Consider the following 23045-nt stretch of genomic DNA (forward strand, 5'->3'; position numbering starts at 1 on the left):
CTGGGGACACCCCTCATCTAACAGCAGAGGCAATTCATGTGCAGCTTGGCCAGTTGCAGGGTCCCACACCTCAGCCTTCACAGAAAGCTGCAAGATGCATTTTAAAAACCACTCCACATTATTAAATTCACTCTCTCCCTGGGAGGTATATACATTAGGATTCACGTGTACTGGCACAACCTGGCTGCACAGAGGGAGAGAGAAAAATACTAATTAAATAAACACTAAAAATAACCTAAGTCACTGCGAAATGCACACAAACAGATTGCAGGGAGGGGAAGGGGGGTGATTCAGGGAATTAAGATTTTATTGGCACTTGTAAGTAACAGAAGCATCCCGAACGCACGCCAATAAAATCTTCGCGGCGCCATGCACTGCACACATGCGCACACGCACAGGCACACAAAGGTGTCTACGCTCCCGCAGATCTCCAACGCACACAGCTCGCAGCAAAGGCAGGGAGGGCGTACAGGCAGTATGGGGAACGACAGGCACCCGGGGTGGGAGCAGGGGAATAATGTCTCTTTTGGAGTCTTTAGGAGGTGCTGGAAATACAGGGAACAAGTCTCCAAAAGACTCTACCTTTTCATAGTACTTGATTTCATACTCAGTGTTATTGGTGCTCGGGAAGCCCGGCTCCTGCCAGGACAGGGAAATGCTCTTCTGGTCAATGCTATCAGTGCGGATGTCAGTGACAAGAGATGGCGCTGAAAAAGCAGAGAGAAGAGACAAGCAGGTCACCAACAGCATCGCCCCGGAGCTGGGCTCCCCCGACCCCAGCAAAGCAGTGCCCGCCGCGGCATCTGGCCATGCAGCTGCTCCGTGCACAGACGTCCTGTGGTGCCATCCTGGCAGGTCAGGCCCTAGGTGGACAACACCCATAGCCTGTGCCTGGGCTCAGACAGCAATTGCCCCTAGTTAACTGAGCACAAGGCATAGGCAGCAGGCCCAGCGAAAAGCAGCGGTCGGCACCTGGATGACTGCACTCAGCAAAGGGTCTCCTAGCCCGGCCTCTCTCAAGGGACGAAGTGAAGGAGGGCTGAGAGAGGACCCAACAGCAAGGTGGTGCACGAGGTCCTGTTCCCACCGGGAGCCTGCATCCTCCCCTGGTGCCAGCCAGCAGGAGGTAGAGGCCCCAGGGTGCCAGCCAGTCACTAGGACCCAGGCCACTGCCCTGTCCTCTTGCAAATCCAGGCCCCTCTGGTAAAAGTCACCCTCCCTAAAGCCACAGCCCAGGCCATGCGGTGCCACAAGAAGAGAAGCCCAGAGGTGGGAGGGGGTTTGCAGAGCCCTGACAAGCACAGGGGAACTCTGCTGTCCCTTGGGACTGGGCCCTGCCGGCTACGGCACCAGCACCAGCACCAGCAGGACAGGCTGGAGGGACATCAGCAGCTCCATCCAACAGCAGTGAGCGCGTGGACTCTCAGTGGAGAAGCGAGCTCTCTCAGAGCAGCAGTTCACAGCCCTGCCCCTGGCATCTCTGCTCCAGCCACAACCCTTTGCAATACAGCACAAGGCAGTGGCACAAAATCAGAGGCACCTGGTTTTAGAACTAAGACCACAGACACGAGAGGGCTGCAGGCCTGAAAAGCCAACTCCAAACCCCTCTGGGGCTGTGCTCAATTGGTGGTGGCTTAAGGCAAAGGGATCTGTACGCTCCATGGTCTGGACAATGCAGTAACCTCTTTCCTTTAAAAAGGCCATTGGTAAATGCAGGCCTGAGGCCTCCTGGCTCTGCCCCCCTGCAGTGGCACTGTGTTGTGGGGCTCTGCAGGCAGCCAAACTAGCTCTGAAGCAGAGAAAGTCTCCTCCCAGCTCTGCTCTCACATCCCCACTTCTACCACAGACTATCTGTGGGAAGGCAGGGGTAACATCCCTTGAGTCACTCGGGTTAGGTGTGTGCTGCATTTTGTGGGCAGAGACGTCAGGGGGTAGTCAGTCTTTGCTGTCTATCTGCAGGAGTGGGGGTAAATGGCACATGGCTTCAGTGCATCTCTTGCCTGTCCCGACGCATGGCCCCAGGTCTGCCCTCCATCACGGGAGTGTGGCATTGGAAAGGCTTGGGTACAATGGTGGAGGGTGCCAGAGAAATGCCTGACTAAAGACAAGCATGAAAGCTGCAGGGCACTTTCCCTGGCCAGAGCTGGAATTAGAAGTCTGTTTTCACAGGAAAGGGAATGCATTTGTAAAGCTGCAAAGGGACATCACCTACAGTGGCAGCACCAAAATGTCACCCAGTGCAAGCTCCCGCCCTGACAACCGGTGCCAGAGGGGCCTCCAAGGCAAAGGCAGTGGGTCAGGGTGAGACACGGCCCCCGAAAACCATCCTTAGCAGCCACATCACATTTGCTCTCCAAAACAGAGTTCCAGAGCTGCAAACCAGGGCACCAGGGGCAGAACGCCCTGCACTCTGCTGTCACGTGTGGGTCTGGATCAAAGTAACCCTCCTCTGCGACCCACAGTCCGGATCAGGGTGACAGCTCTTCCTCTCTTGAAGCTGTGGTGGGAAGTCACAGGGAAAACAAACCAGCTCCTGGAGCCCACGGGTCACCCTCAGCTCATGGGAAACCCGGGCCTGGAGAGACGGAGGGGGCTAAGAACCCAGGAGCGTCCCATGCTCAGTGAAGCAGTTCATCATCTTGCCGTTCACGATGCAGGGTGATGGGCAGGATTTCCAGGGGCTCCACAGAAAAGTTCCCAGTGTTGGGGAAATGCACTCAGCATGCCTCGGCGCACTATCAACGGCTGCCTTGGATCACTGCTGATCTCAGTGCGGTCTGTGGCAAGCTACCCAACCAGGGCGGCGTTTCCAGCAACAGCTCGCTGGTCTCTGCTCACAGCCTCCGCCCGGGCTGCTTTGGGAATGCACAGCACATGACGGAGACCGGAGTTCAGCTGTTTATTACCCCATTAGCCTCCTGTGGTGCTGTTAATTGGCACTAACCGGGCCCCTGGGCCGACAATTGGAATCCGCCTGACGTATGGCAAAGAGGAGGAAAGACCCAGGCTTCTGCCAGCTGCTTCATGCCCTGCGCAGAGGTCAGGCCCTTGTAGCTTCTACAGTGGTAAAAAGCAATCAAACCTGCAAGCGAGCTGAGCCGAGCTGCGGACAGCCTAGCACAGCATGCGATGAATGTCTAGTCTGGGACATGCAGACAGGGGCCAATAAAGCGGCTGATGAAGTGCTCTCCACCCAGCCACTATCCAAGAGAGCAGTGTGCCCTGTACCTTGGGAAGAAGCAGCCACTGTCCAGGGGGGCACCAGAAACGCTGATAGCTGCCGTGCTAAGTCCAACAGGAGGGGCAGCAAGCCCTCAGGCCCCGGGGGAAGCTCAGAGATGAGTGCTTAGCAAAACAGTCTTGGCGTCGGGTCCATGCTGTTCCAGCAAGGCCTCTGCAGCAGAGGTGTTGACTGTGACACTGGAAACTGAGGCAGCACATTTCCTGGGGTAAAGGATCTTCCCACTTCCTAGCTGAAGTCACGATACTTCTTTGCCAGCTTTACCAATACACAGCTGCACAAACACACGTGCTTCCAGGTACGGGTACAGGGGCAGCTGGGAGTACACCAGCCAGGACGGCTTTGGTGGAAGAAGTGCGACACTGCATTGTCTCAGCTGCTGTTTGTTGCTGGGTCTGCTCTTAGGCCCTGGGCCAAGCCCTCAGCACCCAGCATAAGGCACCTTTTATCTTTGTGTCCCTGCGGACAGATAGATCACCAAATGCTGCCTTCTGCATCCCTCAGTGTTGCCGCCTGTGAAGGAAGCTGGCTTGCTCCTGGGCTTCTTCCCCTTTTCTAAACAAGCTGGAAAAAGTCAGATTGCCTTTGTTTAACAGTCAGAGCTGCCCACACAAAACCCACCTCTGCTCTGCCTTTAATTACTGGTATTGCTAATCAGGCCTGCTCTTCCCGCAGGGAAAGGTCCTTAACTCAAGGGCCACAGCCCCCGCAAAGCATGCCACATGCACAAGGGCAGGGAGTGCCAAGCAGACACCTGAAATCCAAAAAGTGTGGGTATCGCATGGGCTATAAAGCAGCCCTTGCTGCGACTAGAATGTTTTCCCATCAATATTTTAAACTCCCCAAATGCTGCCGCTCTTTGGAAAAAGCAAACATTAAATTATTCACCATCCTGCCTGATTTCATAAACTCCAACCCATCGTGCATCGCTTTGCTGCTCTTAATTAACAAATGCACCAGCAGCAATGGCATAAAAATAGGTGTTCTCGCTTCACTCACCTGCCAAGGAAAACCAGGGTACCTGAAACGCGGAGGCAAGCCGGAGATGGGGAGAGACGTCCTTGATAAACCGGAGGGCTCCAGGCAGCCTCTCTGCTGATGGAAGGCTGGGGAGGGGGGAGCTGCTGCACTAGCTGCCTCCAGCGCCTACTCCAGGGAGTTTGGGGGAGGCAGCTCAGCAAACGTGACATGCTGCGTCACTGGAGCGGCTTTTCTGGGGCTCGATCTCCCATCTGAGCACAGGGCAACTGCTGGGGCTGGGACGGGGCCTCAGGAGTATGAGGCTGCTGGAGGAGTGGCTGGGGGAAAAGGAGGTGGCAGGGTCGTGGCACACCAGGGACTGGAAGGCCACAGCTAGCCCACCTGCCCCTCTGAGACAGCACCAAGATCTGGGATGCCCAACCCACCCTGCTCTCTGGTGATGGAGCCAGACCGACCTTCTGCACTGGGAGGGCACCCACCAGGCCAGGGGCTTCTCTATCCAGGCCCTGAGGCTCACCCCCATCCTGAGAGCTCAGCTGCTTCCTTCAGAAGTCCTGCCACGTTAAGTCAGCCTCCTTCCCTATGGTCCTGGGGCATCGGGCATGTGTCCCCGGAGCTGGGCAAGTCTTGGGCTTCCTACTGGTCATTAAGAAAGGGCAAAGCTGAACAAAACCCCCAAGAAGGTGCTCACCCAGGTTCGCAGTGTGGCCTAAAGCAGAGGTGCCTGGATGCTGCCCAGGTAGCACTGAGAAAGGCTGCATTGGGTGAGCCATGCAAGGTCTCAGCTGTACTCCAGGTCAGGCTCTCCTGGCCACGAGCATGCAGCCAGTCGCCCAGCCCTCTCCAGGCCAACACACAGTGCTGCCTCGCAATCACAGGATCCCACATGTGGAGGGAAGGATGTTGCTTTACTTGGGCCCTACCAGTGACTGCCTTCATAAGGAGCTGCCAGGCAGGGGCTGGACCACCCAACTGCCTGCTGCCCCAGGTATTCATCCCCTTGACACTGGAAAGAGGCCAGAGCCGAAGGGATTCAGTTTCCCTCCACGATGGTCTAGATGAGGCACTTCTTCTGAAATTCAGCTCCTGCCAGAAGCAGTTAACAGACACTGGGGCCTCAACTCCTCTCTGCTGGTAAGGAAGGTCTAGGAAGGGACCTGCTCCACATCCTCCATGTTACACACCACAACGCCCGAGTCCCCAGCACCATGTCCTGGCACAGAACTCAGCGCCCTGCATTGTAAGAAGCACGAGAGGCCAAGCCGCCACAGCTAATCCCCCAGCTGGGTACGGCTGTGAGTTTAGCATGGCTTTATCCGTTCTGCTAGGAAAGAACTTCAGCCAGTCCTGGCTGGAAATTCTCCCCGGCTGGTGTCAGCCTCAGAAAGCCCTGGCACCTAACAAGGGGTTTTCAGAATTAAAAAGTCTATGAAAAGCAATTGCTGGAATCTGAGGGGAGCTCCTCAGATCAGCACCGAAGGAGAATTAATAGTGTTGGAGCTGTCTGCGCAAAGGAAGGCCTCGTGTGTAATTTAACAGATAAAGAACGGAGCAAAGCCCCTGGGGAAATCTGCAGTGGATAACCTCGCTCTCCCCAGATATTTTCTGTCTGTCTCTATTCTGTCTGACATCCGGAGAGAACGCAGGCGAGAGTCAAGCTGCGCTGAACAAGTAACGATGCAGAGATGCAGGCAAGACCTCTCCCCCAACAGGGACAGGAACCTGGTACCCCAGGGAGCCAAAACCAAGGCACAAGGCGTGAATCAAGCTGCAAGATCACTCCCTGAAAAGATCGCGAATGCTTCACCCACAACAGAGCCGAGGCAGAGCCTGGATGACCTGGGGACCGCAGCAGAAGCGGAAGGCACCAGCACTCATTCACACCTGCTAATTTGTGTGAGTTGGCAGCAGCTCATGCCAGGCGGTGACATTCATTAGTCTGTATGAACCATCAATCCAGTGTCCAGGCTCCCCGGAATGCCTTGTGCCGGCTCCTGCCCTGGCAGCCTGCCCGGTTCTGAATGCAAGCCCGGACTGGGCGCAGATGTGGGTTTACCTAGCCTCCCAAGAGCTTCTCAGGCTGCAGATCAGAGCACTGCCTTCACCCACAGCTGAGGTCACACTGTGCCTCAAGTCATGCCAGTCAAGAGCTTGGCAGGTAAGCGGCAGGGAAAGCAGCATGACCTCAGGAGCCAGGCCAGTCATCAGCCCTGTCGGGCTTCTGGGGACACGGGGAAGGGGAAAGGACTTAGGGAACCGGGGCCGAGCTCAGAACAGAGCTTGGAGTCTGTGCTGGTAATAACAAGAGCTCTGGAATTTGCCCGTTAGTAAGTGCCACTTGCTGGCAAAGACTAAGCGGCGTAATTACAGTTCAGAGCCTTGCTTTTAATCCAACCCAGGAGGGAGATTTGCCCACGAATGCAGGCCAGGTACTTCTCCCATTGCCACAGGAGCCTACAGGGAGGCTGCAGGGAAGAGGACGAGATGGCAGGCTGGAAGAGCCCCCAGGCCAAGCCAGGCTGACCGTGGGTAGCACTCAGGTGCCCAGCAAGACCCCAGCCCACAGCCCCTGGCAGGCACCAGAGCACACTTCAGCCACTGCCGCATCACTCCCGTGCAGCACATTTCAGAGCCCGTTACCAGCGGAGCTGGCGCCTGCCGAGAATACCAATGACCTGGCCCCGCCACGCACGTCTGCATGGCTAATGCAGCGCCTCTGCTGCCAGGGACGGCGCCGCATGCCTCAAACGCTCCACGTTAGCCCCATGCTGAGGCCAGATTAGAAGAAACACAGTATTAATTTTGCATCCCACAGACTTAAGAGCATCCTCTCTTCCCCCTGCAAACACAAGAGAGGACAGCTCCTTCTTTCCTGAATGTTGCCTTGGAGATGCTCCTGCTCTTGGCTCTGACCCCGTGCAGTGATCCCACCCAGGCAGGGGGTCCTGTGTGGGGGGGACGCAGCAGGCTCGCCGGTTCCCTGCTGGGGGCAGCATCCTTGTTTCCTCCCCCGCAGAGGCCACGAGCTCATTATCACTGCCTTTGCTTTGCACAGCAGCACATCAATGCAGACGGAAGCGGATCACCCAAGGATCAACCCAGTCCGGCACAAATGACCTCGCAGCTCCACTTGTTCACACCCGCACACAACAGCCCATTTAGGCAGCAGAAATCAAAGCATTTCAAGGAACTTCCCGAGCTGCTTTGGAGTCAGCGACTCAGCTTCTTCCGTGCCACCATCTGTCACCAGAGCCCCAGCTGCCTGACAAGAGGCGCTGACTCCGGATGGCTCCTAGGATCCCTTACCCCTAGTCCTGCCTGCCTTCCCCACGCAGCACTGACGCATGTCGGGCCCCTCCCAGGGGCACCCACTTACCACAGAGGCAAGGATCTGCGGGGGGCATGAGGAACCCTTTGCTTTGCACTGGCTCCTCTCTCATGGAGCACCAGGCAGCTGGCAGGAATGATGGCTGCCTTTGCTGGCCCCAGTCCCAGCACCCTCTATTGGGAAACCCTGGTGGGAGCATTTCTAGCCCACCCCCCTTTGCCCAGCTCCTGAGTGAACTTAGCCCTAGGGCAAGACTGGACACCACCAGCTTCTTCTCTGCCAAGCCACCAAACAGCAAGGAATAAAAGCAGAGCAAAGGCTCTGCCCTGAACAGAACAGCCAGTGGAGAGGTGACTACTGTCCGGCTGAGCGAGTCCAGGCACCGCGTCCCCAGAGCAGAGCCACCAGGGAGGCCCTGAGGATGGAGGAGAAGCAGGGAAGGGAGCAAGAGCATTTGCTTCAGCTGTGGGAGCAGGATCATAACGAGATCAGGGTGAAACCTCTCAAGCCAAGACAGCAGCAAGCTCCTACAGGGATGCTGGGGGGACCAGCCATCTCCCTTAGACATGCCAGGAATGTCACACTCATAAGGCAGCTGCAGAGGGAGAGGCAGGATACAATGCCAGATGGCAGGCTTTCCCCACAGCGCCCTGAGCTCTCCCCACCTGGGTCAAGAAAGCAGCAGCATGGAGCTTCCCCCCACCAGGAAGGACACATTTCCCTGCTGCAACTGCCCCTGGAAAACTGGCATGCCACCTCCAACCCTTGCCTACCTCTAGGACCAGCCGTGCTGCTCGGAAGCACGGGAAACCTGCCTTTGCTTCACTCCTGCATCAGAAGATGCCAGTCCTGAGGCCCTGCCCACAGAGAGAGACAGCGGGGGCAGCGAGAGGGGAGTGCAGCCTATGGCAACCTTACCTGTGAGGCCGGTGGAGACATTCACCTCGGTGTACTGCTGCTTCACCCAAGGGCTGTAGTCAGAGACGCCATTGGCGGCCGCCACACGGATGGTGTAGTGGGCGTGGGGCAGCAGGTTCACCAGTGTGACGGTCCGCTCCACCAGCCCTGCCTGCTGTGGCACGAAGCCCACGCTACTGCCGCACGGTTCACATAGGCCCTGGGGCGCCGTGGCACAGCACGTGCACAGCAGGCTGTAGGTGATGTCACTGCGCCCGCCTAGGTCAGCCGGCGCGCTCCACTCCAGCACCAGCGTTGACTGCTTCAGGCTGTAGACCAGGTTCCGTGGGGCCGAGGGCGGGCCTGCGAGAAGCAGAGAGAGCCCATCACCGGGACAGCCGGTTGCAGCAGTGGAGGACTGTCACCCTGCTAGCCCAGGATCCAGGATGCACGAGTGACAGCCGGACCCCAAGAGGTCAGCTACAGTACCCAAGCAGCAACCCAAGGCCAGGCACTGCCCTCAGCCACAGGCAGGGAATGTAGCAGAAACACGCTCCCTGCCAGAGAAACCAGGCTCTGAGCCACGCAGTGCAGGGGTGAAGCACCCCCGCTGGCCCCAGGCCCAACACAAGCCAGCGACTTGACAGTGCTTTCCACAGGCTAGCCCAGCACACCTTGGTCCCCCCCGAGGATGATGATGCCTGCTGTCCCCAACAGCACCTGACATCAGGCCTCCCGTGGCTGGGAGCTCTATGCAGCATGCACGAGAAGAGCCTAGCACCTTGCCTGTGCTATGGCAACACCAGAGACCTCCCAAAGGAGCAGGCAGCAGGCAAGTACTGGGGTCTGTTTGCAACCCAGGTGTCAATGCACCTGCTGGGGGAGTTCAAGTACAAGACGTACGGGTGCAAGAGGCAGACGGCGGGTCCAGTGGGGACCGGGAGTAGTTCTTCTGGCATGTGCAGAACGTGGCGGCTTCCTGGCGGGAGAGGCTGTGCTCGGGGCAGGGAGTGCAGAGAGTGAGCCGGGGTGACAGCTTGTAAAACCCAGGGCGGCAGGCTGCAGAGAGACAGAGAGAGAGAAAGAGAGAAAGAGAAAGAGAGACTGTGATGGAAACCAGCAGCCAGCTTAGAGAGGGGCTCGCCCACTGGGGCTGCAGGCAGGGCAGAGGCAATTTCAAAGCAGCAGCCAGAGGCACTACCCCTCCATGCACCAGCTCACAGCAGGATCAGGCTTGATCCTCAAGGAAGGTCTGTGAAGAAGGCAAGCTGCAAGCGAGCACGTGCCACATGCTGCCAAGCACTTACCGCAGGACTAGGCACACAGGCTTGCTGTACCTGCTCCCCTGTGCTATCTCACTCATGGGAGCCCAAACAAGCACCACTACACCCAGCTGTGCTTCTCTCCTGCTTGTGAAGGCAGCCACCCCCACCCCACCCCAGGCAGCAGCAGCTTCAGCAGGAAGGGGCTGTGCAGCACATCACTCCGCTCTTCCATCCCTGTCTCCTACCACATCAGCCCCCATGTCTTCAAACACAATCACTTCTGTGGGTCTGGGATGAGCTGCTGCCTACGAGCAGCCCCAACTCCCAGCACTCAAAGGGGTCAGCTGCCGTGATGGCGCCTTGTAGAGACTAAGCCAGAGCTCTCTGGCTCATTAACTTTTACTGTGTTCTAGTACAAGCGGCTGCAGTGGGGATGTCAGGACAAAGTGCTAGACATGCTACACCAGCCGGGGCTGGCTTTTATTCACAGCATCATGGAAGGGGACAGGACAGATCAGGCATAAATCCCATGGGAAGTGTTTCCGCTCCTGCCTTACTTTAGGACTCCCATTGCTCTACAAAGGGGAAGACCAAGGAGCACCCAAGGTGGAGCACGGGACAATTTGCAAGCCCATTCTCTACCTCCAAGGCCCTGTTCCCCCCTGCGCACTCCGGAACCAGCTCCAGCATGGACTGCTGTCTGTGGGCTCACAGGGCGGGGACGGGACACTGGCTTTCTCTCCGATGACACTGCTAGCCTTTCCATGTTTGTTGGAACGCCTCGCTGTCACAAGCCTAGACCTGGCCACTGCCATGCCTGAGACCATCTTATCTGGTCACCAGGAAACCAGAGACCCCACCCCAGGTGAAACGGGGTGAGGGGAAAATGTGTCCGAGCTCCTGGGAGTGACAGGGATTGTGCAGAGACAGACGCAGCCAGACTGCAGGGCCCAGGTGCCCCCGAGGTCAGCAAGGGAGAGCGTGTCCCAGACAACCAGGCTACAAAAAGCAGTCGGCTGTGACAGACCAAGCAGGTGCAGGAGCACCTGGGATTCAGGAGCAGAGCCAAGCGCATGCTGTTTTGAGAGCGGGCAGGGCCACACCATCCCAGTCGACATGGTCATGCACCTGGCCACACGCCTTTGTCACCAGGGGCAGGTTTGTGAGTATGTGCGCACCTGCCTCAGACAGGCTGGGGGAGCCACGAGACACTTCTTTGTGCCTGGAGGGAGCGTGAACTACCTCTGGGGCTGGACTTCACTCTACTGCTACTGCCAACCTGCCTGGGGTAGATGATACCAACCAAGAGGAAAACATTGCTACTTGCAAGCCCCCAAGCAGCCAGGCCTGGGCCTGGGCTCCCATCAGCTGCAATCCCAAATCAAAGCAATGCACAACCATCCAGGCCCTACAACCAAAGGGAAGCAGCCAGCAATTCAGGTGCTAGCAGCACCGGGGCTGCTTCTCCAGTGGATTATTGAGTGCCGTGGAGAGGTACCTGTGTGGGCTTCTTAATCATGCAAAGCTTTAGCAACAGCTGCTGCCAGCACCAGGACTAGAGTGACTGCAGTTTTACGCTCCTCAGCCCCATTTCCAGTGAGCTTGCCTCAAATACCAGATGAATTGTGACCTTCAGAAGTACCAGCTTGAAAAATGCTACAGAGGAGTGCAAATACAGCCTTTGCAAGCGAAGGCTGAGAGGTGATCTTGTGGCTGCCTATAAATTCATCAGGGGAGGGCAGCAGGGAATAGGAGATGCTTTATTTACTAGGGCACCCCCTGGAGTAACTAGGAACAATGGCCACAAATTAATGGAGAGCAGATTTACGTTGGACAGTAGAAAGAATTTCTTCAGTGAGGGTTGCCAGATTCTGCAATGGGCTTCCAAGGGAGGTGGTGCTCTCCTCTGCCTTGGGGGTCTTCAAGAGGAGACTGGACAGACACCTGGCTGGGGTCATCTGGGGTCAGCACTCTTTCCTGCCCAGGGCAGGGGGTTGGACTCAATGATCTCCTGAGGTCCCTTCTGACCCCAACATCTATGAAACTATGAGAACTCGGACGCATCAGAGCCAATGGCCCTGCAGAGTCCAAGCACATCAAACCTGACACTGAAGCACATGCACTTTCCCCCCCAGGCCACAGTCTCTTCCTCCAGAGCTTTGCTAAGCACACCTGTGGAGACCAGTCTAACACCCCAGTGCTGCCTCTGTACTCGGCAGAGACCTGGACAAGCAGACAGCCTGTGTCACATAGCCCAGGGCTGGGGGACACAATCAAATGGCCCCGGCAGCCCCAGGGACTGCACAGTGGCACAGAACAGAGAGGGCAGGAGCCACTTCTGCTTCTCGTCCTATAAAGCTAGGGAGGAGCTGGGTGTCCTCGGTATCTTGCTGGCCCGGTCCCACACTGAGCTGTGTTCTGCCTTGGCGCTCTTCCTGCCTCCTGTCTCCAGCAATTCCCGGGTACGGGCATCCGTCCTGGAGAGAACACAGGGCTTGTTATGTCACCAAGCACTGGACATGGGCAAGACACTCCTGCTTGTGCCCTGTGTTGGTCAGAGCAGCAAAACCACTTTCCTGTGCAGACTCGGTCGGACCAACCCTATACAAGCAGGGAACATGCAGGCATCAGGGTTTGGGCCAGGCTGATAGCCGCAAACATCGGCCATCTCATCAAGGGAGACAGAACACTTGCAGTGACCTCGTGTCTGTCGTGGGTCTCAGGGATGGTGGCAGCGGTAAGCAGTGCCCAGGGCAGGAAGGAAGAAGGACCCTTACAGAGGGAGTCTGGCTGTTCTCCTTCCTCCATCTCCAGCTGGACTGACCTGGTGCCCGCTGTGGGTCTCAACAGTGGCAGCAGCAGCCAGGCCAACCCTCACGTGGGGAACATCTGGCCATCTTCCCCTAATACCATTCCCATAGGAATGAATGAGGGTAGATCTGGTCAGGCCCCTTTTCCCTCGGTCTTGAATAGCCAGGAGAGGTGAGCTTAAGAGCAGCATTTAGCAGAGGTGGGGACAGTGAATAGTGGCTCAAAACACTTCTGCCCAGGCTCACCAGCATCCTGAAAAGGGGCACAACACTAGCACAGCTCCCCACTGCATGTGCAAGCCCCCGTCAGAAACCAGGCATAGCCCCTAGCTGTGCTGATACCCAACACTGCTGTGGGGTTTCCCAGGGGAGGGAACGAGAGACCTCACCAACTCAGGTCTCTCTCAGGCTTCAACCACAACTTCCAAGGCAAACCAGGGCTATGGCAGGGGTTGCACAGGGTCACACAAGACACAGGGATGGGGACTGAACCCAAGTCTGGAGGCTCAGCGCCCTGTGTGCTGCAAGCACGGAGCTCAGCAGGACAGGGGCAGTGACCAACCACCCTGGGGAAAACAGCCCCGAACCCCTCAACCAAGGGCACACAGAAACACGGCAGCTCCGAGGCCTGCCCCTCTGCTCAAGTGATGGAGCCCGTTTTATAATGAAGTGGAATCAGAGGGCATTGACCTGATGCCAGACCCATCTCCCAGAAGGATATTAGAGTCTTACAGTAATCAGTACCAGGCAAAGCTGCTGGCCAGCACCTCGCTGCCTCCCCCAGACCTCAGCTGTCAGCTCACAATCTTATCAAGGGCAGGATTCAGTTCAGAGCCAAGCCGTGCATCTCAAACCATAATTACATTGGCAGTAATGCATCTCCCAGGGAAAAAGACAATTGCCTGTAAGAGGATGGGATGGGCTGGCTGGAATAGCGCTAGTGGCATCTTATAATTCAGTCAAGAGCTTGAAGGAAATTCAATCTCGGCTGCCTTGACTAAGAGGAGGAAATCTCCCCAGCCATTCCTATCTAGCTGCAGCTGGGGCGGGAGCGAGGCTGCTGGATCTGAGCCGGGCACAGGCACCAGCCAGGCAGGCATTCCCACCGCTGTGTCCACCGAGTGGGGAACTGGGCATGGAGGAAAAGATTTTATCCCCAAGTGGGAGCCTGGGTCAGAGAAGACGCTAGCTTTGCTTGTGTCCAGCCATTGCAACTTAACAGCTTTGCTAGCTGCAGCCAATGCCTCCCCCACCTCCCTGGACAGTGCCTGCCAGGCTCTGCATCCTACCGGGGCTCAGCTCCAATGCATTCCATTTAAAGCAGGCCAAGGCTTTTAATCAGGCAAATGTGAGTATGAGCATGTTATTGCCAGTGAACCTGACCCCACAAATCGGCACTGGCAGCCCTGCACTCCCTTCCTGCAGCCATTAGCCTCCCCATTAAGGGAAACGCAGCTGTCACTTTGCAGCGAGGCAGGGCAAGGACCTGGGTCACAGAACACCCCATGGACATGTGCAGGCAGGAGATGAACGACTGAGTGGGAATGGTGTCACCACGTGGGTCCTGGAATGGAGCCTCGAGCATTTCCCGTTAATGCTATTCTGAAAATTGCATCAGCCCCCGTCACCTATGTGGCACCCAGGACAGCGCCAAGACTGAAGCCAGGCGTGAGCCAGGCGGCCCTGCTGCATGTGCTCTCAGGGAAGACCCAGTCATGGGGCAGGGGACAGCAAGGTTAAGAGGAAGCCTCCGCCAGAAGGATGGAGCAGGGAGGAACTGAACTGGCTGCTTTAGCTCTGGCTTGTCCCACAAGCTGGAGTTAAAAGCCTCCTTCCTGTCCTCATCCCCAGCTTTACCTGCTGCATGTTGTAAAGCAGGGCAGACAAACACTGGGCTGGGCTGGGCTGGGTCAGTACAGGATGACTGGACGAGACATGACCCCTGCCAGCCCAAATGTGCTAGGACTTTACGCCTCTGCCCCGGCTCCGGATGCCCGATTGCCTTGCCCAGGAAAAAAACTGTTCCTCACCTGCTCCCTTTTGGAGCCAAGGGCAGAGCTCTGCACACAAAGGACACTCTGATGCAGGCAGAGGGTGTCATTATCCATGCTGGCCTCAATTCCTTCCTCTCTCCCACTTATTTTCTCTAGATGTGAAACGTTTCTTTAACAGCAACTGGAGGAGCTTTCCCAACTGCGGTCCCGCAACAGCCACCATGCTACCCCAGCAGTCCACCCTAGCTCTGTGCCCTCTGTCAAGGCTCCTGGGATCAACCCCCATATTCACTGCCATTGTGCCATTCACTGTGGCTTTGCAGCCACACGGTCAGCCTATCTTCAAGGAACCAAAGTCTCTCCCCCTTCCGCAGCCAGGAATGGATCCCTGCTCTGAAAATCCTCCCAACCGCTGCCCTGTCCTGCTTGCTGTCCCCTACATCCCCAGCAGGGCCCTGTTGGAAGTTGGATGTGTTCTCCCTTGTTCTCACTGTCTCGCCTCATCTCATTCACCCCGAAACCCTGCGGATGTCAGAAAGAGAGAGCCTAAGCCTGAAGGACATGGCCGGCAGCAGCACTGCTGAGCCGAAGCTCCCGGTGGGACCGGAGGAGCCGTGTGCTCACCAGACCCAATCGATAGAGCCTGTGGCCCCCCCCGCATGTCTCCACGATCGTTCGTAATTAACGCTACAACTCGGTTTCTTGCAAAATCAATACTGTTCTGTTTGCGGTGTTTGACTCAGATCACGGGCTTTTACTGCCTGTTAATTCTCCCAGCTGAAGCATCGGAGGGCGTGCAGTTGTCAGGAGGCCACTATGTCAAGGCGACAGGCTAAGGAGACCAACCCCACTGCCTTTGCAGCTCCAGCCAGCAAACACAGGCAGGCTCTGACTGCGTCTAGACAGTTCAAACCCCATGCCTGTCCAGCGATGGGGAAGAGAGACAGCAGGCCAGCAGACATGGTCCCTGCCAGGGCTGTCAGGGGGATGACAGGCCTGCTCCCAGGAGAGCCGAGTGCTCCGAGTCCCCACCCACCCCGGGTGCCAGTGGCTGGGAGGCCAGTCGTCGCCCTGTGACAGATCGGCACCACATCATTTTGCTAAGGCAATTCCTGGAGCTGGCGTCCAGCCCTCTGCACCCAGAGGAGTGGCATGGCAGGCACACAAGCCCCAGCAGGTCCCGCAGGCGGGGGGAGAGCAGGGGTTGAATTGGGAAGAACCAAGGTACTGGAGCAGGGGGAGGGGGTCAGAACGGCCCCAGCCCTGCATGCCTGAGCACGCATCCCCACAGGCAGCTGGTGCCAACTCACTGGGGTCCCCTACACAGACCCTGTACACCCCCCCCGCCGTACATAAATATGTGCACACATCCTGTACACATATGTTGATCCTGTGTACATACACACACATGCCTTATATACACATGCACATATGCCCTGTACACATACAGGCCTTATACATATAGGTGTGCATGCACAAATGTGTGCACGTGCACACACACACACACGGGCCCTATACACATATACAAGATTTACACACACACAAGGCGAGGGCTGCAGCTGCCTTGACTGCATCACCTACCAGGAGGCCCACTGTTCCTCCCCCCCAGCCCATGACTCCATCTCTGGGGCTGATTTTTTGTCATCTCCAAGATTGATGATAGCGCCCAAAACCTCATCATTCAGCTTCCTGCGCGAGAGGCAAGGGCAGGACAGAACCAGCTGACGCTGCAATCCGGCCAGGACCTCGTTCCCTGGGCCTCCCCTCCCCAGAATTTCCACATGCCGCGTCTCAAGGTCACTGTCACCTTCGCATGCGTTGGACTGAACCTGGGAGCGTAGGCGCCTGGCAGCGGAGCCCCCAGCCACAGGCGCTCTGCACTGTGCTGCTGGCTCTCCACCACCCTTCCTGGCAACCATCTGCCCCAAGGGCACCCAGACTCCCTCCTCTGACCCAGCAAGCCCAGCTCTGGCACAGAGGACAAAAGGGAAGACAAGGCAGAGGGGAAGATCCCTGGGGGCATGATGGGATCTGTCCAGCTCTCGGCCCAACGCAGCCCAGCATTTCCCAGGCTGCTTCATCAGTGCTTCTGCCCCAGCTCCAATGTGATCTTGCAGGGGCTCAGCCCAGTCCAGGCTGCATGGATGTCCCAGCCACGGGGACGTGGAGCAAAGGCGCCCAGGCCTGGAATGGGTGCAAGGTGATGCAGGGTTCAAGCTGCCGCCCAGACTGCCTTGAGGTGTCGGAGGGTAAAGAAAGGCCTGGACTTGTGGAACCGGACCCAGTGCCCGTTCAAAGCTCTGCACTATCAGCACTGCTGCTTGTCCCAATGTCGGTCTCTGCTGTCATCTGTTGCATAAAACACCCCCTTGTTCTGATGCAGCTCACTGGGGAGCGATTTCCACAGAGCCAAGCTCCCACACACCCAGCCCGGCTGCAGGCTGGCATGCCAGCTTCCCATCTGTCTTAGCTCTGTTAATCAGGCTGCAGAAGTCACTGTTCTTTATCAGGAGATCAAGAAGACGCACTCCTCGTCAGCAAGGACAGGAACAAGCAGATAACACTTGTTCAGCCAACATGCAGGGGCTCAGACTCCCTTAGACCCCTTGTCACCAAACCCCTGGAAAGCAGCGTTGCAGCTCCAGAATCTAGCAAGTCTCCCCCCACATCATGACCTCCCCACTGATCGCTGAGGTGCCTTTCCCTGAGCATCCTCCACCTGCAGCTGACAGGGACTCTGCCTTTTTAGCATCAACCAATATTTAAGCTCCAAAGCAGGCTCCAGCTTGTAACATGAATGCTTCATGTTCGCAGATGCTTGGCACAGCTGACAGAAGCCAACGACAGGCACCACTCATCCCCCTTGGAAATCAAGTTTTTGGCACCCTGAAAGAGGCATCCAAAGCCTGTGGCTGCTTTGAAAGTTAGCTTGGGTGAACTTAGCCCCAAAAGGTTCAAGGAGCTAGTCTGTGAATGACGTGCCAGACATGCGCTGCTGTGGCAGTCAAACGCAGGGAGGAAACACAGATGACTTCGTAGACAGCTCCATGCCGGGCCCTGTTTGAGCACGGATGCAGCCAAGCGAGGACAGCTCATCGCCAGCCTAACTTCTCCCGAGTCTCCCGTAGCGATGCTCAGCTTGGGCAAGAGTCTGTCCCCAGCAGGATGCCAGGGAGGACCGGAGAACCATGCCAGCAGCACTCGGAGCCCCTGCTCCATGCAGCTGCCCACAGTCTGGAGAGGAGAGGCTCACCCAGGGCAGCAAGCATCGGGTCATTCTGCTGAACCAGTACATTGTTAACAAAGCCAGGGCAGCAGCAGGACATGCCTAGGAGCTGCCACTCCACACTGTTCCCTCCACCCGGCAGGGAGTCCTGCCAATTCAGCTGTGAAACAACACTGGCGTCAGCCTTCCCACAGCCAGCTCAGCCCTGCACCCTTTCGTCCGAGACCAGCCCTCCACATCCTTCCATGCCAGGCGCCTGCCAATTAGCTGCAGTGCAGAGGGGGTGAGGACAGTGCTCACGCCAGGAGGAAGCGGTGGCATAGCCAGAGAAGCATTTCCTGCCAGCGCTATTCAGAGGAGGTGCAGATCAGCCAACAGCTCTGGCATCACGGCCCCTTTGTTACCTCTGCCCTGGTACAAGCCAAGCGATGGATCCTGGCCCCGTACACCTGCCCTGACACGTCTGTCATGCAGCTGGCCTTGACGGGCCCAAGAGCTCCACACAGCCATCTTTCCAGCTCCACACGAGAGACCCCCCCACCCCACGGGCTGCAGAGACCGTGTCCTGTCCCACGCTGGCCGAGGCAGGGAGCAGAGGGAAGCCTACGCTGGCTGGGCTGTGCTGCAGTGCGTTAGTTACTAGGCACCCCCTGGACACCAGGTAAGCCATGCCAGGCATCCTGTAAGCCAGACCAAGAGCAGAGAGGTAACAACGTGAGCGCTCAGGTACATCAGGCACTGAAATAACCTTGAGGGGCCAGGGCACTTGGAGCAGAGCATCACCGCAGTGCCTGGGGAAGCCTCTGCCAGCAGCAGGCACTGTGTGAAAGATGCCAGATGGATCCAGCCTGGGTTGTGCCCAAGGCCTGGGTGCCAGGCCTCAGGTCTGCTGGGATCATGAGCTTCTTCCCTTCACCGCTCCAAGCCACGGAGGCAAAGTAATCAAACCCACCGACTCAAAGCTGCTTCCCCATCCTGCTGCACTGGGCAGGGCCCCAACCCTAGGAGCTCTGACATGCTTCTTCATGCTGAGGACTGACATCTCTCATTGGTTTAATTTCAAATGATAAAGCCTCTCCAGATCCAACCAGGCACTGTTTAAGGAAGCCTGCAGCTCAGGCGACCCTCAGAGCCTACCACAGCTCACACTCCACAGCCCCGGCTGGAAGGGCCAAGCCATGGACTGAAACACTTTATGATCCCAAATGCAGCTCCCGGGCATTGTTAATCCCATGCCACATGCCCCCAACAGGAAGGATGCAGCCCAGCTAGCAGGCTGCTCATTTGGAGTCTGAGCGCCAGGTACCAAGTGTGTACAGGGGAGAAAATGCTGAAGCCTGGATACAGCCAAGAAAGGACAGCACGCCTCATGTTAAACTGGCTGCTCTCAGATATTTAAGTGGTAATCTCCTGAGCTGGCAAAACCACCTGGCCAACGAGCGTCCTTGGGTAATAGAGCGGCTGTCTCGCCTTCCCCAGACATGCTGGGTTTGCAATCTCTCCTTGTCTTATTGCAAAAACCGTAATCAATATTTTGCAGGCAGTGAGCGATACTGTTACAGAGCCCCACTGCGAGGAAGAAAAGGAAATCTTGTACAATCTCTGCGCTCGCAGAAGAAGGACAAAGCCGGTGTGAAAGGGAGATCAATACCACGGGCAACCAGTTCTTCAAGGGAGAGTCATGCTCTTCCCTTTTAAATCCCTCTGATCTCGGTATCTTACTGCTCAAATGGAGACCTCCAGCTGTGCCACTTTGGAACAAGAGGGAATTCAAAGGGAGCCCGGCTACTGCAAAAACTTTTTTGCTAGCTAACTTTCAATAACACTTTTCACAGCCCACCAGGTCCCTGGGGCCTCTGAAGGCCTCAGGACAACACGGCAGCATCGTTTGTGCCCTTGTTAAATGATTTGAAGTACCCAGAAATGAAAAGCTAACTCCAGATGCCCGGTCTTTGTGCCTCTCCTACAAAGAGATCTTAATAGGGAGAAATTAAATTCACTGATTTAGTCTGGAGAAAAATGAAATAGCCAGAGTGTATTCAGTAAGGCAGCCTTGAAATATCCCGCTGTGTGAAGGCAAGAGGAATATATTCACTTGAATTCAGTGCAATAGCAGTACTGAGCTCAATCCAATACAAATATTGCTCTTTATGCAGGAGTTTTCCCCAAGGACACATAAAAGCCAACACAGACAGAAGCCAAGTGCAATTTACTGCTGTCTGTTTCAATTCCCTAATGCAATTCTCCAAGTTACAGGTCAGTCAGTGCGGTGCATAGGAATGTCCTCAGATCACAACCTGGAACCTCTCCGCCTCTGAGACCAAAACACTCATCCCCTCCTCTGCCTTCCAGCAGGGTAATCAGGGCACCCCCCTAGCAGCTGAATAGCTCTAACCTTCAGCCTGAGCAGGGATTTTGCAAACCGGTTGTGCTGCTTGTAATTTTCTGAGTATTTTTCTCCAAAATGAAGTGTCATGGGGTAATTTGTGCCTGGCTCTGCTGTGATTTCCATAGCCATAATTATTTCAGACACATGGTAATACAGTAATATAATATGCGATCCAGCACAATAAATATCTCCCAGCTTGATAAGCACTCCAGCAAGGAATCTGCAGGGGAAATATATTTTGTTAAGGTGTGTTTGGATGTGTGAGCGGAGAAGGGGCATCAGTGTGAGGCAGGATGGGCTCAGAATATAGGCTGTTAATGGGATGGGGGAAGATATAGCAGTGGGCCTGGAGGAGGGGCTCCAGAGGTCACAGCTAGTCCAACCCCACAGCTCTGTCCCAAACCATCCTATAAAATCCATCATCTAAATAAAGCAAGGGGGAGCAATGTCCTGCTTCTGTGACATAAAAACCCATGAAACGTGGATGCTCCCAACTCAGCTCCTCCACTTGAACTGTGAGACGCCAGGCCTGTGCTCTGCTGGCACACGAGACCCGAAGGGGCAAGGAACCAGCCTGCTTTTACTCTGACAGCTGCCAAAGCTTGCACCCATGAAATAAAAGCAAAATAAAAAGTGCTTGGGTGGCTTTTAACAACAGAAAACCCCCTTAATCAGTGTTCCTAAATTTCTACCTCTCAGCAACTCCCCTTTGAGGGGGATGCAATGGTCTATCGCCCCAGGGAGACGAGGCAAAGCTGCACGGCAATCAAGGAGGCTGACACGATGGAAAATAAAAGCTGGGTGGTATTGAGTGAATCACTGGGCTCCCAAGAGAAAAATCCATCCTTAAACTCCGAGCAGTTTACTATGCATAATGCTCAGGTGGCCGCCAGAGACGGCAGAGCTAGCGCAGGACGCACACACAGGTGTACAAGCTCATGGAGAAAGGGGGAAACAAATGCCAGCAGCTGGGCGCTGCGCCCTGGGAGCCATCCACTGCATCCAGGCAGAGGGGACAGGAGACTCCTGAAGCAGCGTGCTGAGGGCCAGCATGTCTCATTCCAATGCTCTCTCCCATCACGAGATGCTGCCATGATGCACTATCATGACAGGGGAAGTCTCCACGGAAATGTGATACTTCAGTCTACAGCCACTGAAAGACCCTTCCCCACCATGGTTGCGTGAGTGTGCACCAAAGCTGGCAAAGCAGTGCACACACGGGTTCAAGCACACACCTTTTGCTAAGTCCAGGGTCCAACCACGCTGGCATGTGGGAGCAGTGGATATGGGAGGTGCAGCAGCCCCAGACCCATGTGGACCCCCACAGGCTCTGGACACGCTGCTTTTCTGGGGCAGCTTAGCTGGTGTCAGACCCACCGTGCTAGGCTCCAAACACACACAGAGCAGCCATCTGCATATGCCAGACAGGCCCAGGCAGGGAGGGACAGAACACAGCAGCAAGCAGCCTCGCAGCACCGCTCATGGCAGCCAGCTCGGCTACATGGGACCAGAGGGGCAGGAGAGAGCCGATGCCACATGCCCTACCTGCAGCAGGCAGAGAAAGCCCAGTCTAGGGAAGGGGAAAGCAGTCTGGAGGGGCAGGAAACAAAGTGCTTCCAGCTGCTCCTCCACGACAGGCAGCCGAGGCTGAAGGGCTCCATCACAACCTCTCAGCACCAGTGCAAGGCACTGCTGCCTTCTTACAAAGCAAAGCCCTCCTGGCTGGCTGTTCTCCAAAGACTACGGTTGCCCAAAAAGTCTGAAGAGGGTTGACAGCCATGTGTTATGGGCAGTTTAGCAGGGACAATCCTGCCTCCAGCAGCATTTTCATGCTGAGCATCTGATCCCTTTCCTGCTGTTGGTGAAACCCATCACTCAGCTCTCTACAAGGGCTCTGCCCACCTGCCCCTCAGTCAAGGGCCCAGGAAGCCAAAGCACAGAAGGCTTCGCCCTCCCAAGGTATCTGCTATACAAAACAGGTGGCATGCACCAGGCCTTCTTCATGCACCAAAGCAGAAGGGCCTTAGCTCAGGTGCGTTGTCCCCTGCAGGTCTGCGGTGATGAGAGCAGGCTGGGAGGTGTCCACGAAGTGCCACGCTCGTGTCTACAAATGGGTAGCAACAGGGCAGACGTGGGCATGGCCAGGTGGCAAGGGGCACTTGCCCGGAGCTTGGGGGAGGCTGGCAGCACATGAGACCTCTGGACCACAAGTCCCAGCAGACGGGAGAGGAGGAAGCACCCACAGCATAGACAGGCTGAAGGTTTCCCTGTGGCAGTGCGGCCTGGATTCACAATACCAAGAGCAGCAAAAGGATGGGCTGATGGGGCCAGGATGGAGCAGACTCTGCCATCACAAGTCTCATTTCATCCTTAATGCAGGTCCCCCAGAACAGGGCAACCCAGCAGTCTGCTCCCCACAGCATAGCTGTGAGCACACATCAGAAAGCCCGTCCCTTGCAGCCAGCACTTGTGTATAACAGCTCCTGATCTGGCCTCCCACTTCCGCTCTGCATTGAGAGTAATCGCCGCGTCTGCTCGCAGAGGCCCCGGACCTCAATAAGGAGAGTCCGGCCTTCCTAACAGAAGCCAGGCTGGCAAACACAGAGCCCAGGGCAGCCAGGAAGGAGACCTTTTAGAAGCACCCCTTGCATCTAGCGCACCTTGCTAGGAGGGCAGTGAAGCACTGGAGCAGGTTATCCAGAAAGGTGATGGACTCTCCATCCCTGGAGGTTTTTAAGACAAAGCCTGAGCTGGGATGTTGTAGTTGGGACTGATCCTGTTCTGAGCTGGGGGTTGGACTAGATGTTACCTCCCGAGGTCCCTTCCAACACTCATCTTCTATGATTCTATGAACTGCAAGTCAGTACAGGCCTGGTGTGCAAATTTCTCTTTCCCAAAGCACCACTGAGACCCT

The 23045-nt window shown here is 56.3% G+C and overlaps 1 protein-coding gene across 3 annotated transcripts in view; it reads right to left on the reverse strand.

Annotated features, from left to right (window-relative positions):
- EPHA10 (EPH receptor A10) overlaps positions 1-23045 on the reverse strand; it is a 51007-nt gene that overhangs the window by 17766 nt on the left and 10196 nt on the right. Inside the window, exons 3-5 of one of the 3 annotated variants that reach the window (XM_019547907.1) lie at positions 9351-9506; positions 8469-8810; positions 583-707 (exon numbers count right to left, since the gene is read on the reverse strand). The exons of 1 other annotated variant lie outside the window; for it this stretch is intronic. In XM_019547907.1, coding sequence (XP_019403452.1) covers positions 583-707; positions 8469-8810; positions 9351-9506 — 623 coding nt within the window. The remainder of the gene's footprint in view (positions 1-582; positions 708-8468; positions 8811-9350; positions 9507-23045) is intronic. One more of the 3 variants, XM_019547908.1, reaches the window with a different exon arrangement.

Source organism: Crocodylus porosus, unplaced genomic scaffold, assembly GCF_001723895.1.
Source record: "Crocodylus porosus isolate Cpor-Errol unplaced genomic scaffold, CroPor_comp1, whole genome shotgun sequence".
NCBI classification, from domain to species: Eukaryota; Metazoa; Chordata; order Crocodylia; family Crocodylidae; genus Crocodylus; species Crocodylus porosus.